The following is a 17,926-nucleotide window of genomic DNA, read 5'->3' as shown; positions in this document are numbered from 1 at the left end:
GTTTTGGGAAAGAGGCGCGGACTGGCCGTCGCACCGGGCTCGACCTCCTCACGCTGACCGCACACTAACCGCAGCCGTGCCCGGGATCGCACCTGATATGCCCGTGTTCACTGGACACCATGGGTAATGACCGATCCGCGTCTTCTTGTCTGTCAGAGCTGTAGCTAGTCGATCGCCATTTGCTATTCATTTGCTAGTATTGCCATCTTGCTAGTGAGCGTCTCCTCCACAATAAAGGGCTAACGGGCTTGATAACGTTAGCCAGCTCGCTAACGTCATCTCGTTGATTGCATTAGTTATCAGTGTGTTTATCGGTTTGCGCGTTGATGTGTGTCACGTGCCACTTGTCTCATTTAAATAGAATGACACGAAGAGATTGTGTGTTTGTTTTGTTTGTTGCGATGCCGTATTTTCTCTCCATCTCGCGGAGGAACACGTTTCCAGCCCTGTCGAGGTTGTGCTGCGGTCCGTTTACTCGTGGCAGCCAGTGATGACGACTGCGTGTGATGTTGTGACATTATCCGTCCAGTGGTGTGTAGCGCCCTCTAGTGTTCATACCGCGCTGTTGAAGAGCCACTGATGCTGTAGGTTGGGTTTAAAGGTATTAACTCTGTTAACTATACAGATACTGGACTGCATCAGGTTTTGTTTTATGTGTAAGTAGCTTTTAGAATCTCCATTGATATAAGATTGAGATTAAGGTCGAAATAAAGTTGGGTTGAAGTCTGGTGGAAGTAACATACCATTCCACTTAGCTGTAACAAACGTCACAATAACAACAAATGAAAAGTGACATAACAAAAAAACAATTTGGTGTCATTGAATGTAAAAAATTCCAAATGTTCAAAGGCTTTTAAAAGGTATCTAATTTACTCCTTTGTGCGGAGGATTAGATACAGTGACTGTTGTGGGATGTGAGGATTTCGAGTTTCAAGTTTTATTTGTCATATGTAGGTTAGCACAGGGTCAACAGAGCAGAAATCAAATATATCACAAAACAAAAAAGCTCTATACATTTAAAGGAGCAGTGTGACAATCGTTGCAAAGGAAGGAACAATTTCAACTGTATGGAGTGTGTGTGACTAGTTATTGCAGCGTGTGTATCAGTTGTTTCCCATTTTTCTAAGTAAAGCGGATGTGCAGAGGGTTGTTAGTCATGAGTTGACTTTGAGTTTAGGAGCCTGATAGTTGAAACTGTTCTTTCATTCATTCATGTGCTCGGGCCTGACCGTCGTAAAATTATCATAAACCTGTCAGAGACGAGTTCTGTGTTAAATGGTAAAAAAATAAACAGGGTTTCTGTTTGTGAAGAGATAATGTGGCCTTTCTTATTGGAAATACTTTGTGTAGCCTCAATACTTTTTATGAATCATGCAGCGCTCTTTCACGACTCCTTCTTTTAAGATTGGTGTGCATGAATCATCATTAATGGTTTCCAGTGCTTGTTCAAGCCCACACCCATCAGGTCACCTTTTCATATTTTTGACTGGCCCGCCCATCGTCTTTTCATCTGGGTAAACAATCAGCATTCCTGCTCATTCAATCAGTGGCCTGTATCACACATGCATACAATACTATGTTACCCTGGCAACGTTACCGTGTAAAATTCAAAGCTTGAGAGCGTAGACTTAAATACAAAGGGTCTGTTCACAAGTCACAAAGTAATAAGTGGTAAGCAGCAATGCTGATGAGTTTGGTTTAATGGGACCTCTTTGCCTCTGATATCTACTTCAGTGTCTTGATCTTCTGGTGAGCGGTTCTTCAGCCTTCACCAGGGAATATCTAACAGAGCCTGATCAGAGGATTTAGAGCTACTTTTAGTTCTGGGGAGAAGTGACTCAGAAGCTCAGCCCGGTAGCTCCATATGCCATATCACGCAGAGCCTCAAAGGTCAACAGTGAAGTTTTAATATAATTTCTAATCCAGACAGGTTGATAGATGCTGAACATCAGGGAGATATGTGTTTGGACTGAACAGTTTGTGCAACATAAGTCATCTACAAAGGCAATATAATGACGTGTATTCAGAAATTATAGTAGGAAACAGCTTCTTGTTGTGTTTTATGTCTGTTTAGTGACTGACAACCAACACAAACTTAAATGCATCACTCACCAATCAAAAGTGCTTAATCATTAAATAGTGGTAAAAATATGCTCATTGATTGCCTACATCTACTATTACTGCTGCTACTACAAATATAAAAACATATAATTTCTAGAGAAAATATCGTTTATGGGTTTTATTATATTAATAACTAAGGAAAAATGTTTTATTCCCCAAAAAGTTTGATGATTATTTTGCCGTCTTCAGCAGAGATCTTTGATTTGAATAAAATATAAAAAATATTCAATTACATTTTTGTATGTATGTAGTATATTAATATATATTACAAATGAATTATAGTATCGAAATATACATTATATGTTATTATATATATATATATATTATAAGATTAAAACATATTTTGTATTGAAATAGCAGCAGATTGTAAAGAAGAGGACAATGAAAGTATATAATAGAATAAAAGAAGTAAATAAAATAGGCATGAAAGTATTGAAAATATGGATATATGTACACAATATAGAAGTTTTACTACAGACATTTCAGTCTTGGTGGAGAAAGCAGTATAGCAAAAATATAGCAAAGGATGACTGATCGAATCAGGAAGACTATAACAAAATTCACCAGTATAAAAAAAGGTATAATGTTGTTTATATTGTTGCATAGTTTCACTCCATCGTCGCCTTATCTCCCACACGCCGTGAACGCCGCAGCACAGTATCTTTAACATCCCCTGCATATCCCATAATCCTGTTCGGCGGGTTTACGCTGGAGATCAGCTGAGCTCGTGCATCTCTGCAGTGAGCGCGCGGGTGCTGGCGGCGGAGGATCGGAGCGGCTCGGCTCGGCTCGGACATCGTGTGAACCCCCTCCCACTCCCCGCCCCTGCTCGACCGGAGACGGGGTGTGATTCCCGGCTGGGAGAATGTGACGCCTCGGTGTCTCCGGTGTTTATTTTTTTAACTCATTAGAACGAGCGGCGGAACGTTTTTTCTGTGCTTGTGTCGATCTTCGGTTCCTCGGTCGTGCCCTCGCTGCGGAGACACCTGGACGGAGCCGGACGGGCAGGAGGAGATCCGCGCGTGTGGCTGATCCGCGGTTCTATAATATGTCCAGGAGAAAACAGACCAACCCCTTCAGAGTTGACTGTAGGTATCCCGGGTTCCAGCTCGCTGACGGGTAGGGGGGGGGGGGGCGGAGTTTACACCCAGCGTCCCCGGCACTGATGCGTTCGAACCTCCTCACATAGCATCACATTCTCATGGTGTGTCCCGGCTGCAGCTGAGATCTGGAGACTCTGCAGGTTTCTCATGTTTGGAAGGGAAACGCAGGAACTCACCTTTTATTGGCTGAGTCATTATTAATTTGATTTTATATTATTCATTTTTCCCCCTCTCGAGGATTTAAATGGACAAATTTACAGATGAATGGAAATAAGGGGAAGGATTGAACTGCAACTCAAGTTAAACCTGATTCAGTGTGAAATGTGCATCAAGAAAACAATTTGTAAAGCAGTTTTTGCTGCTTAATCAGACTCAGAAATGCTTGTTGGTGTCCGTAGTATTTTCAAACATGGTTTTTCCAACACAATCTCTCATTTCAAATTGATTATCTGTGTAAACTCTGGAGTGCTGCGCTGGGACCAGAGTTTATAATACCTTTTACTTTCCTTTTACTCCCTCCAGTCATTCTGTGGCGGACCCTGTATCTGATCTCTGGGTTTTGTTTAAAGTTCCATCTCTGCAGCATATCTCAGTCACAACATGTCCCAGGTTTTAAATTAGACACGGTTTTGATTCGCACCATAACTCCGCTTGATAGTAAACCGTGATCAGAGCGGACTGGCATGTCCACTTTGTCCCAGTGTGGATCTGCCCTTTACAGCAGCAGCTAAATGTTCTAAATGTGTGCCATTCCTTTATTTAATTTTACATGATGGTTTCTCTGAAAATCAACAGTGCTGCTACTTCTCCCTTTCTTCCTCTGTGCAGTGAAGTACCTTCAGTGTTTGTTGCTGCACTCACACCATTCATGTATGTTTGCACCGATGTTGGGCTGCAGCAGGCGGGTGTATTGTAATCGGGGCAGTCACAGTGATAACTCAGGCAGTTTTAATCTAATTTGGATTAAATTTGGCAAATTGATCGCAGGCAGGGTCAGGACCTGTGCTATCGATTTTTTTTTTCTTTTTTTCTTACCAAATCCATCAAAGGTCAAGGTCACAACATGTGGTCAAAGTTGAAGTGGTGGTTAATGCAGTTACAATTTCAATTTATTTGTCAATCAGTAAAGTCCATCTGTGCTTAAGCATTTTAACAATGTAGAACAAACTGAATATTTAAGACTGCATGCAGCGCGGGCTCCACATCTTTCTGAATTCATTTCTAGGTTCCAACTAAAGCAATTACCCAATTCAAGAATTTGTCAATTGACAGCAAATGGAGTTGAAATCACCTGGAAATCTCCACGCGAAGACACCAAACATCATTCAGCTTCTTTGGTTTAATGAGATTAGTAATGTAGATATGGTAGTAACAGTCGGGTGTATTGTAATTGGTGGTGTGTATCTGCTTGTCTGTCACAGCCATGACTTGGGCAGTTATAATCCAATTTGGATTCAATTTGTGAAGTTGGTTGGGTGCAGGGTCTGGACCGGCACTATTGATTTTTGTTTTCTCAAATCAGTTAAAGGTCGAGGTCTCAACATGGGATCAGGAGTTTTGTCCTAATGCATTTTGGCTACGACACAGAATGCTCATATACACACATGTACATGTGAAATTGTCTTTATAGTAATAATGTGGGAAACTATGAAAAAGACACAGTGCGTGGGAAGCGTGTCCCTGAGTGCATTTCGGATTTGTAAAAGTTTTGTCTGTTTGGTCCGATAGAACAAACTGTTTTGAATATGTCATCTGAGCCTTTGGGAAATCAAATTTCCCTGCCCGGACATTTATTGTCCCGGTGATTCATCGGTTATTTGATCAACAGAATCATCAATAACGGAGATGAGCCTTATTTGAGGTTGCAGTCTCACTGAATAACCTTGATTCCTCAAGAGGAGGAGAATACATTGGATTGAAACAGCAGGAATTCTAGGGGGAGCCCTGATGTAGATCTATTGTTGGTGTCATCCCGTCGCGTCCTGTCCTGCCCCCCCTCCCATTGTGGCTTTGCCCCCTGGCCCTCTGCCCCCTGAATCCCCTTGTTGGTGGACGGCCTGCTGACCTCAACACGTCTCAGACCTCAGGAGGGGATTTCCCTCTGTAATCTACTGGAGGTGTGTACGCTGCCGCCCTCCTTTCTAAACATAGTTTGTTTAAACTGCCGTTGAAATACATGTTGCACTTGTGGCTGCAGTAATCCCTGAGAGCTAATGAGCTCATTTTCTGCTCTCGAACACGTCTCCTCGAGTCGGGAGTGGGAGCTGAACACCCACAAGAGGGGATCGTGTAATGTAGTGCTGGCTGGTATCGTGAGTGCACCTCACGCTGCGATAAACGGCATAACAACATTTGGACTGACAAGCGGTACCCCCCCCCCACACACACACACACACACACACACACACACACACACACACACTGTGTCACCAGAGTGTGAGTTCACACAATGAGTTTTCGTACATTGATACTCTTGTCTGCTTTAGCTCGATTCTTTCACTTTATCTTTTCATTCGAGGTATGAGCTGCCCCCCCCAGAAGAGAGGGTCAAAACCAGACAGACAGACTGACAGACCAGACAGGCAGGGAGACAGTCTGACAGGCAGGCAGGCCGACAGACAAAAAAAGCACACACACACACACACACACACACACACACACACACACACACACACACACACACACACACACACACACACACACACACACACACACACACTGAGCATTCCAGACAATAATACAACCGTGCTGTCTGTCTTGCCATTTGTTTTCCTCCTTGACTTTGATTTACAGCCACACCAGGAAACACAGCATCATATAGAAGTTGATGAGGACTTGGAGGTGGTGCTTCCATTGGGTTAACAAATAAATACAAATCAGTTTGTTTAACAGTTTCCAAGTTTACATCCGGAAAAACTGCATTTGAACTAAAAGAAGATGATCTCCCCTGCATGCTCACACTTGTCTCGGTCTTGTTGCCAATTGAGTTTGTACAGGTTTTAAGGTCATGGTGTCAAACTTTCTTCTGGAAAATTTGGTTTATCACCTCATCTTCCTTTCTATGATGTCAGGTGAGCTGTGTCATAGTGAGAATTGATCACTTCTGGGCCCCCCCACTCTTGCTGTGCTCGATGTGTGTGTCTGCTCAAGACGGGGGGGGGGGGGGCAGCATTGCCTGCAGACTTAGTTAGTGTTGTGTGTGTTTTGGACGGGACTGTGGCTGACAAGGCGAGGGAAAGGGGGCTTTGAATTCATCAGGACCCCCATTGCTCGGTGTTTGAGTCGAGTTTTGGCATTCTATCTTTTGTCTGTTTTGTTTTGCGCCCTCCCCACCCTCCCCACCCTTCTCTTCCTCCACCTCCTCCTCCTCTTCGCTCCCTCTTCAATGTGTCTGTTGGCTGATGAGTTTGTCTCTTTGTCTGGATTCAGTCAGACACTGCGTCACCTCCTGCCTACAGACACACAGACTCAGAGATAACATCACAGTGGCACAGACCGGGTGGGGGGGGGTTGTTCTAGGAGAGACAGATGTACAGACAGAGCTCTAGCAGCGGGGGGATGGGTATCTCTCACACATCAATCTTTGGCTACGTGCCGTCCATGCAGCCAGCTTGTTGTAGTATAGTTTTGATAGTTCTGACCCACTCTGCCAACGCTAATGGGATGCAATGGGATGCGTGTGCATCTATGGGAAAAGTGCTAAACTGGGTTCACACACCAACTTCTCACCAGTAGCCCGGGAGCAGATTGACAAACTTCAATATTATACCTCACACACACAGAAAGAGCCAGAGAAGTAGCTCTGGATTGTCATGGGGGCTGTAATTACTTACTGTCGGACTCAGGTAACTGAAGTCAGGATCTCTCTCCTGTCTCTGATCTGTGTGGTAACAGAGCTCACCAGGGACGAACGATGGACCTCAAGATATGGTTCATTTAAGCTTTCTGAGGTGGGCGGCTCTCGCGTGCGGATGCCGGAGGAGCTTCCACTGCATCCGTCTCCACCGAGGCAGTTTATTACTTGTTCTCAGGGTCAAGTGTAATAATGACAAAAGGTGGAGGTATTTTGTCTCCATCCCGCAGCGGCCAGCGCGACTGTGAAACAGAGGGTGGCGTCACAAAGACTTAAATGAGCCACATATGGGCTGCCATGGTATGAAGCTTCATCCTCCCTCTGTGAGCCGATGCTATAGATATGGAAGTAGTCAGAGCTCTGTACAAGCAGGGAGGACAGAGGGCGAGCCAGGCTGTTCATTGTGTGGGTGGTACTGAGCGAGAGAGAGAGAGAGAAACAAACTGAGTAGCTAGGCAGTTAGCTGGAGGAAAACAGTGCAGGCTGCTCCCCCCCCCCCCCCCCCCCATGGGACTGCAGCATGGCTGTCGAACAGCGCTAGCATGTATCTGCGAGTGTATATGCGTGTGAAAAAATGGGGGTTGGGATGCAAATGAAGTGTGTGCACGTATGTCAGGGAGCTCGCCTCGCTGGATGCGCTCTCATTATGCTGCAGTGTCGGAGGGTTCACATGGAAGCAGCAGAATCCGTGAAGACAGTTTCCTGGAGCACATATCGGTTGAATCCCAAAAGTCTTGAGATTAATGTGAAATTGTATAAATAGAGTACTTTTTTTTCCCCCAGAGGTTTTTGTTGCTATTATGTGTTTTTGTGACTAACCAGATTGGGAAATGTTCCGAGAGGCCTGGATACATGGTGCGTCTTAAAAACGTTAAAGAGCCTTATGAGCAACAGTAGATGCTGTTTCTATGGAGATAAGGCACTCACGCTGGAAGAAATGCATGTCTGGAAATATGGCTTCTCGTCTTTTATTATTTATACTTTTTTTACTTGATATAGTGATACGAGATTATTAGCTCTATCGTTTGAAAAGCAGATTATGTATGAAACCAGTTGCTCATACCAGCGTGTGTCTGTGCTTCACTGTGTTCAGGAAATTACAGCGTGTTTCCATAGACAGAGGCAGACTCCTGTGTTGTGCAACTTCATGGAGTGGTGTTGCTTTTCATTCATGTGTTCAACAGCTTTTCATGCAACTGCAAACATAAGAACTAGTTATTATTAGCAGTTTCAATCTGTCAATCCAGTTCTTGGAATTGTATTCCTTCATTGTCGTACATCAACCATCGATCCTAAGCCTTTTCTCAAACAATGATGCCAAAGGGTTTCTCCGTCAAACTACTTCAGCAGATTCATTTGAATTCGTTTTTTTTTAAATAATAATCCTCTGTTACTAAAGGTATATGTAACTTCCTATTAATCATATTAGTAGATATCACTGTTTACTGTATGGGGATAGAATACATTTAGTATATAATCATTTAAGGACTTTTTCATGGATAATCCAGATGGTAATGACTTGTTTTGCTAATCCAGCAAACTACACATCACACTGATGCAGAAATGATATTAACACTTCAAACAATATACTTAACACACCCAAATTATGAATGGGTGCATATGCATACTATAAGCAGGATTGCTAAAAAAATATGTGTGGATGGTATTTGGTAAATGCATCTTTTCTATATACATATAATGGCAACAGTTATACTTTGTGTGGTGCTCTTCTAGTCTTACTGATCACTAAAAGCGTTTTACAGTTCAAGTCATTCACCCGTTCACACACACATTCATACAGCGCCTCCACACACAGCACTCTTTCTATCACAGAGCATTCAGACACTGTGGCCCAAGGACACTTTGCATGTGTACTTGATGAGCCGTGGAGCGACCCACTGCCTTTCTGACCCGCTCCACCTCCTCATCCAGAGTCTGTATTGTATTTCAAACTAACCGTTATATGCAGGCTGAGATTTTTTATATATTTTCATGTAGGTCGAGTATTCACAAGCCTCCGACCCTAGTCACCTGTCCTACCGGGGGTTACCTGACTGGCATCACTTTTCTTCCCCCGTCAGAATAGTCCACTTACGCTATCTATTGTCTTTCTTTCTCCAGGGCCATTCCACACTTCAGGCATCACAGGAATACAGCACACTATTAACATGGACGGCAGGGACGAATTCCCCGAAGACAGTGAATGCTGCAGCAACAACTCCCGGGAGGTCCAAGGGCAGGATAGCATCACAGGTACAGGATGGAGGGACGGGGCCGGACTGGCCGGAACTCTGTAGGAAACATCCTCGGACTGAGGGGTGTTAGTGAGAGTAAGCCCTGCTCTGTGTTCTGTTGTCCGTCTGTATTGATAGGGATGTGTTTGCCTCCGTAGAAGACAGCGACAGTGACCTCGACAACCACGGGGAAGACTCGTCCTCCAACTGCTCCGCCGACGACCACATGTCCACCAACAGAACACCGTGCCGCCTCCAGGGAGCGGGAGTCAAAGAGGTGAGCGGGCTGGTATAATGATAATGACATACACAGTAATCTTGGTGTGTTTTATTTTCATATGTATTATTTATAAATTGGCCTTTTTGGCCTCGAAAGTGAAACAGAGGAAGCGGGGGGGAGAGAAGGGGAATGACATTCAGAAAAAAGCCCCAAGTCGAGGTGGGAACTTGAGGCTTTATTATGCTCTACGTTAGATAAGAGCCTTCTGTCCGCACTCTGTTTAAATTCCATCCATACTTGTGCACGTCCGTTACTGTCAGGTAGTCTTGACTTTGGCACAGTGGAAGTACGTGGGCAGACGCATCGTTTGAAACCGACTCGTTTAGTATGTAAAGGTCAAGTAGATGAACCTTTACTGCTCGAGGCTTATGTGCCTGAACCCTTTGCCATTGCCCCCCCCCCCTACACTTTCTACTGTGATCTTATTGTACTCCTTTGTGCCACTGTCGTATTTGCTGCAGCTTTAACAGGTTTTAATCTTAGTTACAGATCCCCTTACCTCGGGTTTCTTATCTCATGTGTTGCACATGTGAGAAGAGTAGCAGATCATTTGTTGAACTGTGAGTTCAACTCCAACAGAGGGTATTGTTATCGGTCATGTGACATTTCCTTCTCATCTGCTAAAACCTTCCTATACTAACTGGATTTCAACTACAGTGAGCAGAGCCACACATCTTCAACACCCATTCGGAAGTGCTTTTGACCATTTTTGTAAACTGGTGGACAACAGCCAGGTGTTGTCCACCAGAACAACACCTGGGTGAGGTGTATGTGTTTTCTGCTCAGACCTTCTGTTTGAAAAATCGTCTATATTTCGTCTCGTGCGTGAGTCACAGATGTGACAGCAAACCGCATCATCGTGACACTCGTAGTGAGTCACTGGGGCTTGTGAGGATGTAGCTCATTCATCCACTCAACACATCGCCATGCAAGACCTGCAGAAACGCTTCAGCTGGAAAGAAGTGAGGCGAATAGTGAGAGAAAGGTCCGTCTCAAATCACACGATGCAAACTCCCATCTCCTACAAATGAGTGAAAAACGATTCTATAATGGATCAACCTTTACCTTTCAGAAATGGTTGTGAATTGATATATAAACATGGATTTGATAACATTGCTTTGGAGTGAAGGTGATGTTGCAGAAACACTCGCCTACATTATTGGATTTTCTCCTGAAGTGTGTGTTTTTAATGGTGTTCTGTTTTCTACAGGAGAGTGAGGACGGGACCGAGCACATCAGCACCTTTGTCTGTCCTCTCTGCCCGCTGGATTTCAGCAGCCCTGAGAAACTCATCTCCCATGTCTACCAGGTGAGGACAACCTCGTCTCATCTGTCCTGATCTAGTACAGAACTGCAGTTTGTTTCTAACAAGGCAGCACGTTTAAAAGCCCCTCAAGTAGCTGTCGGCCTCAGTACTTCAGTGCAGGGCCGGTTTAGGCGTTGACTTGTAGGATCTAATCTAGTGCTTCTTATGTCATGTTCAACTGTATAGCAGCCTTGCAGTTTGCAGTGTAAGGGCTTAATTAAAGAGAAAACAATGAATTACTTTCATCACAGTAAACCAGAGTGAGATGGTTTACGAGTTAATAAAACGTATTAAACCAAATCACAATAAGTGCTAAATCTTTTTAAGGCAGTGTTAATTAACGTAACGAAAACAAATTTTTGAAAATAAAAACTATGACTAAATCTATTTTAACTTCCGCTGACGAGACAAGCCAAAATTGTTGGTGGTTGACTAAGTCACAATAATTTTTAAAACATCATCGTATCAGGCCGTCATGAAGTATCAGGAGCGGGCGAGTGAGTCTGTGTGTCTGTGTGTGTCCTCGCTCAGAGAGACACAGTGAGATCAGAACTCGTTCACGTGAAGCTGTCAGTCACTGACTGACTGCTTCTTAACTATGGAAACAGTGAAAACACAGATTTTCTCTGGTCTCAGCTGATCAGAGATCAGCGCAGCAGCTTCTTGATCAGAGCAGAAGCTGCAGGTGGTTTCTACTGAGCTGCAGTATCTGTGTTCGCCTCCAGTCTGACCTGCTCTCCCTCTTTGTTTTCACATTTCAAATTAAATATATATTTTTAAGCTATTAGGCTGCAGCTGTATGTTTTTATAGAAAAATAGTTTAATGTGGCTATTAAATGTGACTAAAACTAGACTAAAACTAAGAAGGATCAAAATGACTAAATGTGACTAAAACTAATATGCATTTTCATCTAAGACTAAGGCTAAATCCAAAATAGCTGCCAAAATTAACACTGTTTTAAGGTTATATATTTTAAACTTTTAAAAATTCTTTCTTTTAAAATGCTGCAGTTGCAAATTGATCTCTTCTTCCAAGCTCTTATTTTCTCTCTGTTTCCAGTCATCGTCCCTTATCAACACTAACTAGGTTTCTTCTCTATAATCTCAGCACTTGCAGAACTCGCAGCCTCGTTTTTTTCTATTTTGCAATTTCAGGCAGTTTGTGCTGTAACTGTGACCGTGGTAATTTATTAGAGATAAAATAATTAAGACCAGTTCTTGGTATGTATTTGAATGTTATTTGAATTATGGTAAATTACCTGTCATTTGAATTTTATACACAAAAACAGGGTTCGGCCTTCAATTTTGTGTTCAACATTTCTCCTATACATATAGAATGGCATTTTTATTTCATTTGGCAGTCAAGACAAAAGATGTAATGTTCATCAGATGCTTGAGTTCTCTTTTGATGAAAACCTAGTTTGCCTAAGACCTCTACAGTACAGTATATTAGAATATATATGTTTTTTTCAATCATTGATCATCTATATTTAAAAACAGGTTACCACTCAGTATTTCACAGCCTTATTTCCATTGTTATCTTCTCCATCATGGTTGGTCATGCAAAGAAGCTGAAAAGTAGTTGATTAAACAACGGTATATATAGAATGATTTTGGATTACGATTGGTTTCTGTTTCTTTTTGGAGAACTGACAGTTTTTTGTGGTGTAATTTAAACGTGTCTTTCTTTTTTCCCCTCTCTTGTTTTGCCTTGTCTCACAGCACACGGCCATGATGAGCAACACCAAGAGCTACGTGTGCCCGGTGTGTGGGCGGGCCCTGAGTTCGCCTGGCTCCCTCGGACGCCATCTTCTCATCCATTCCGAGGACCGCCTCTCCAACTGCGCTGTCTGCGGCGCACACTTCACAGACATCAACAACTTTAACAGGTTCGGCTCCGACTTTTCCTTACGCCCCGGAAGTTTCTGTGTTTTCTGCAAATAATCGCCTGTTATCAATAATTAACCAGTTGGGTTAAAAATGTTAAGTCGGCTGCTTCCATTATTTTCAGGTAAATAATAAATCAATATGAATAATTTGAAATACTCTGTTTTGTTAGGGATCGTATTTTAACTTGTAACTTTAACTCATATTTAACTACATGTGAGTTAAATGTGGAATGGCTGAGTTTGTCATTGTTATGGCTGTAATACACTATGAATATCTGTCAGCTCTCAGGCCATTACCAGTGGACTCAACTCTTCTTCACGAGACTCAGTGTGTGTTTATCTCTGAAACAATTATTTCAGGAACTGAGTCAGATGAAATGAGTCCCATTAGAATAAAATGGTTTAACGTCATGTCAGTCATAGATAAAGACTTAACCAGCAAACTAAGTATGTGACTAACAAGAATGCAAGGCAGGAAACTAAATGTTTAAATATTTCAAACGATACAATGATTGTGATTTGTAAGATATAGAATGTAGGAGGTGACTGTTCCCAAATCGACTGGTGGCTTGAGACTTAAAAAGGAATTTAAGACTAAACCCATAATAACACTGACTTTTTAGCAGTTCAATTTAGTTCAGTTTAAAAAAGATCCTTGAGCCGAACCCTTGAGTCGAGGATCTAATGCTTCTAAGAACGACTCCAGGTTGCTCTTTTTCTTTGACCAAGCTGATTAATGCTGTGTCCTGTCACAGGGAGAAGCTTAAAGACGTCCTCGAAACAAACAGGATGGATGTCAGTGGTGGAAGGGACTGCTCCATGTCCCCGTCCCTCTCCAGCAGCCCCATGGACAGCCCAGGCTCCGGCCCTCGCTCCTGCCATGGACCAGGCCCCAGCCCGAGTTCATGTCAGGGTCCGCGCCCGTGTCAAGCACCTGACCCAAACCCCAACTTATGTCAAGCCCATAGCACCTGCCAGGGACAAGGCCACATCTCGAGCCAGTGTCAAGGCCCCAGGTCATGTCACGGCCTGGGTTCTGGGTCGTGCTCGGGCTCCGACCAAGGACCTGCCTTCCCCTCGCTGCCCGACAGTCTCCTCTCTGAAGGGCCGTCACTCGCATCTATCCCCGATGCGCTTAACTCCTCTTCCTCAGGCCTTCCTCCCATCCCCGACATAATGAGCCCCATGCCGGTGTATCCTGCAGGGGTGCTGCTGGTGTGCAACAGCTGCGTTGCCTATCAGCAGCTGCTGGAGGCCCAGTCGCCGATGCGGAAATGGGCTCTGCGGAGGAAGAACGAGCCCGTGGAGGCTCGCATGCACCGTCTGGAGCGCGAGCGCACGGCGAAGAAGAACAAGCGGGCGTGTGAGACGGACGAGGAGAAGGAGCTGAGGAGGCTGCGGGACCGCGAGGCCAAGCGCATGCAGCGGATGCAGGAGAGTGAGGAGCAGCGGTCGCGCCGGCTGCAGAGGGACAGGGAGGCCATGCGTCTGAAGAGGGCCAACGAGACGCCGGACAAGAGGCAGACGAGGCTGATCCGCGAGAGGGAGGCCAAGAGGATCAAGCGGCGACTGGAGAAGATCGACCCTGCCCTGAGGACCCAGATAGAGCACGATCCCGCCGCCATGGCCGCGCTCACAGCTGACATGAGTCTCTTTCAGTTCCCCTGCCCCATGCCGGTCCCTTCCATGGATAACGGCCTGTTCATGAAGCTGCCCTGATCGCACCAGGCCTCTGGGGGAAGGGTTTTATGACAAACTGGCTTCTGAGCAGCATCACTAACCTCTGCCCTCCACCAACACGCTGTCGTGGTCACAGCAAAAAACCACCATTCCTCGCTGGTTTACTCCCAGCGTCTTCTGTGTCTAACAGATTCACAAACTGTGTGGTGAATACAGTTAAAAAAAAACGACATCAGTTTCTAATTTATTACAGCGGAGGAAACCTTGGAAACAGGGTTGAGAATGTTTCATAATGGATGGATGATGACATAAAAGCATGTTGTAAAGAGATTTATCTTTTTTCTGTGGACTCTCAGATTTAACACAGTTCATTCTAGAAGGAGCAGTTGTACTTCCTTTGAGGGGAAATTTCTAAAAAAAGTCTTTTGCACATGGACCTTCAGTAAAAGGGAACCGGGGACTCTGTAGCCCCAGCGCCCTCCTCTCTGGTCCACTCCCGCCAGCCCAGTGACTCGGGTTTACCGGTAGCTACACCTCTCTCTTCAAGCTGCCACCGAGGGTCCCTGGGAAGTTCACCTTCAGTAAAAAAACGACTACCTCAGCCGGGGCCGTGGTCCCGTGGCTCACCGCGCTCCCACTCCCAAGCTTCCAAAGCTCTACACGTACTGTTCACTACGACAGAGGACGGGTTGTTTCCCCACAGTTTGTGTTTGCATGGATCACTCAGGCACTTTAATAGGACACAAACATTCACAGGGACGAGCGACTGATGTACAGAAACACACCGGTACTACACAAACTTCTTAGGGTTGATGGTAATGTTTAACAGACACACTCTGAATGTTTTGTCCTATTGAACTCGCCCCGTGTCGAGCAACATCCCCCCCCCCCATCTCCTGAGTTGTACATTTGCTTCTTTACATTCTCTTTGCCAATATTTGTTTTTTCTTTACGCTGTTAAACCTTTCGCCAGTGTCATGAATAATTTTGACTTTGTGTTACAGAGGATTTCTCTGGCTCTCACAAACCGCTGCTGTTCTTGTACTGTACAATACATTAGTTACCTCTTGTGTATTTGGGGCTCATCACTCACATTTAGGAGTGTTGTGCTTAAATGTTCTGTTCAAGTGGAGCAGCACCGGAACACGTTACCCATTACTTGAACTCTGCCCATAAAAGATGCATTTTTTGTTTCCCTGATGACGGATCAATGACGATATGAAACAGGACCACTTTCGTTATATTTCCTCTGTCCTTTCCTCAGAAACACATCTGTTGAATCACGACAGGCGGGAATTATTTTAACCTCGTGTTCCGATTTTAATTTTGTATTTCCCCATCTGCTACCGAGCACTGAGGCTAAATCCAAGTCCGTTCTGGGAGAGATTTTATTCATCGGTGTTCATTAACCTCATTCCAGCACATATTTATGCAATATGATGTGAATATATTTTTCTCGTGGAAATATTTGGGTTGCTTTGTTTTCCGTCAAGTGGTATCAAATCATTTCCATGAATGTGTTGAATTAGAGGCCATGTTTGGATGATCCCGTGTTTTAATATCCTGCCTGTAAAGTTACCTCCAGCTTGTTTTGACTTCACCTCACCAGATGCAAATGGTCATAGCGTCGGAGATGAGCGTGGCTGAAACACTCTTCTACAACTATCAGAGACGGGGGGACGAGTGCTGGTCCTGTTTGAGTCACTCCTAGACCAGAGTCCCTCGACCTGGCGGCTTGTTGCAGAAAACATAACGAGTGACGATGAAAACAAATTGGGATTTTTTTTTCTTGCGTCTCATCCTCAGAGACTCTTCTAGGAGTGCATCAAGCCTCTATGCAACAGATTAAGGGAAATTAAGTCACTTTTCCCCTGAAACTATGCAGAATGCGACTTTAATTCAAACAGACTTCAATGTTAAAGAGTTTAGCTTCTCAGGCAATTTAACTCAGTGAGAGGGTTCAGAGCCTCGATGCAACACCCTGGTCCATAAGAATCATTTAGAGGTCGATCACACGATGAGACGGAGACGGGCTCCGGAGACAGTCTGCCTCCTGAGATGTGTCCCCTCTCTGCGGCTCAGCACACGAAAGCAACAGGGTCTCACTGCCATCCTGCTCATGACACACCGAGGGGAGATCAGTGTTCTCGACAGGTGTCACTTGTCTCTTCTCTCAGACTGAATTCTGGGTATTCTCTCCGAGGTCGCTCTCGGAAACTGCTGTGATCCCTTTGGTCCCCCCCCCAGCAGCAGAATAACGGGACAGGAAACGTCAGCATCCGAAAAATACTCCCGCTAAGGAAAGTAGGAGGAACCCGGGAGAGACGCTGGTCTTTTTTACAAGCAGTACGCTCCGTGTGGATTAAATAAGCACTGCATGTCGTGAAACTGCACTTGTCCTAGAATGGTTCGATATGAGCTTGTGTTCTACTGTTAGTTTATGCCTGCCTGTTTTTTACAGTTAAGTCAAAAGAACGATGTTGTCGATGACGTCGGCCTTTCTATAGTAATTCTATCAGGATTTTCTCTCGATGTCCATGTTTACAGAACAAATCTCGCTGAACAAGGCCAAATGAATGAGCTAAACTGCAAATGAGAACATTCACGCTCGCCGTGATATCAATGCATTCTGACTGGATGGGCCTCTGGGGGCGCCATCCTCTGTTACTGGATTAACAGATGTACAGACCACGATGAAACATGAAGAATGTGGAAATAAACATCTTTACTACAATGAAGGTGTCCAGTGTAGTTTTCCTCCTCTGTGCCCTTTGTTTCACACAAACCGGGGTTTTATTGGCTCACTGTCACACAAACAATTCTCAAACGCTGGCTGGTCTTCTCTCAAAACTGCAAGTATGGATGGAGTTTCAATTTTGTATTCCAGTTCTTATTAATTCTTTAAAATCAAAACAGAAACAGGCCCATAACAGCCATGTAATTGTTATGGATAAGCAACTAAATGTGATAGTGAATTTAAGTCAGTATTGAATTTGAATGTATACCATTTTATTCTACTTAGAGAATTTATTTTAAACTCAATATGAAGAATTAAGTCTTGGCTCTATTTTACTACACATTCAGTAGTAACTATCATACAGCAATTATAGTTTTTTTATATGAAAAAATGTGCATGTACATTTTTTCCAATTAAAGATCTCAATTGTGCTAAATTAACTTGAATATATAAACTTCATTTGTTACAGATTTAAGCATTTTTTAAGTTGGTGCAACACTTTTCTTTGCAGTGCAAGTAGATTCAATATTTGGTTTCAGTATCAGTAACTAATAAAAAGTAGGTGAATGAGCTCTTTAATCAGCCCCAGCATCAAAACCAATCTTTCACTTTGTGTCTGACCTTGTTCACAAATAAACTAATGCACTTATTACTACTTTCATTTTAGTAAAACATTAATACTTCCTCCACCTCTAAAAACAAATAAGAACATACATTTGACTA

At 43.9% G+C, this 17,926-nt stretch overlaps 1 protein-coding gene across 2 annotated transcripts; it reads left to right on the top strand.

The window, feature by feature from the left end:
- Positions 1–10: 10 nt before the first annotated feature.
- znf821 (zinc finger protein 821) lies at positions 11–17,204 on the top strand. Of its 2 annotated transcripts, none has more exons than XM_062385672.1 (6): positions 11–123; positions 9,199–9,330; positions 9,470–9,588; positions 10,802–10,900; positions 12,620–12,786; positions 13,542–17,204. In XM_062385672.1, exons 1-6 carry the CDS (start codon positions 120–122, stop codon positions 14,503–14,505), a joined length of 1,485 nt encoding a protein of 494 aa, XP_062241656.1. In that variant the 5' UTR covers positions 11–119; the 3' UTR covers positions 14,506–17,204. The 2 variants fall into 2 exon arrangements, with proteins under 2 accessions (XP_062241656.1, XP_062241648.1); XM_062385664.1 differs by lacking the exon at positions 11–123 and adding an exon at positions 2,935–3,209.
- Positions 17,205–17,926: the final 722 nt, after the last annotated feature.

The sequence above is a fragment of the Platichthys flesus genome, chromosome 1 (assembly GCF_949316205.1).
Source record: "Platichthys flesus chromosome 1, fPlaFle2.1, whole genome shotgun sequence".
NCBI classification, from domain to species: Eukaryota; Metazoa; Chordata; class Actinopteri; order Pleuronectiformes; family Pleuronectidae; genus Platichthys; species Platichthys flesus.
This window is presented reverse-complemented; position numbering and strand designations above follow the sequence as displayed.

Excerpts from the sequence above, each read along its gene's own strand:
- znf821 (XM_062385664.1), top strand. The coding sequence starts at position 3,170 with ATGTCCAGGAGAAAACAGACCAACCCCTTCAGAGTTGACT. Across the intron at positions 9,331-9,469 it reads AGGGCAGGATAGCATCACAG|AAGACAGCGACAGTGACCTC; the intron begins GTACAGGATGGA and ends TTGCCTCCGTAG. Across the intron at positions 10,901-12,619 it reads TCATCTCCCATGTCTACCAG|CACACGGCCATGATGAGCAA; the intron begins GTGAGGACAACC and ends CTTGTCTCACAG.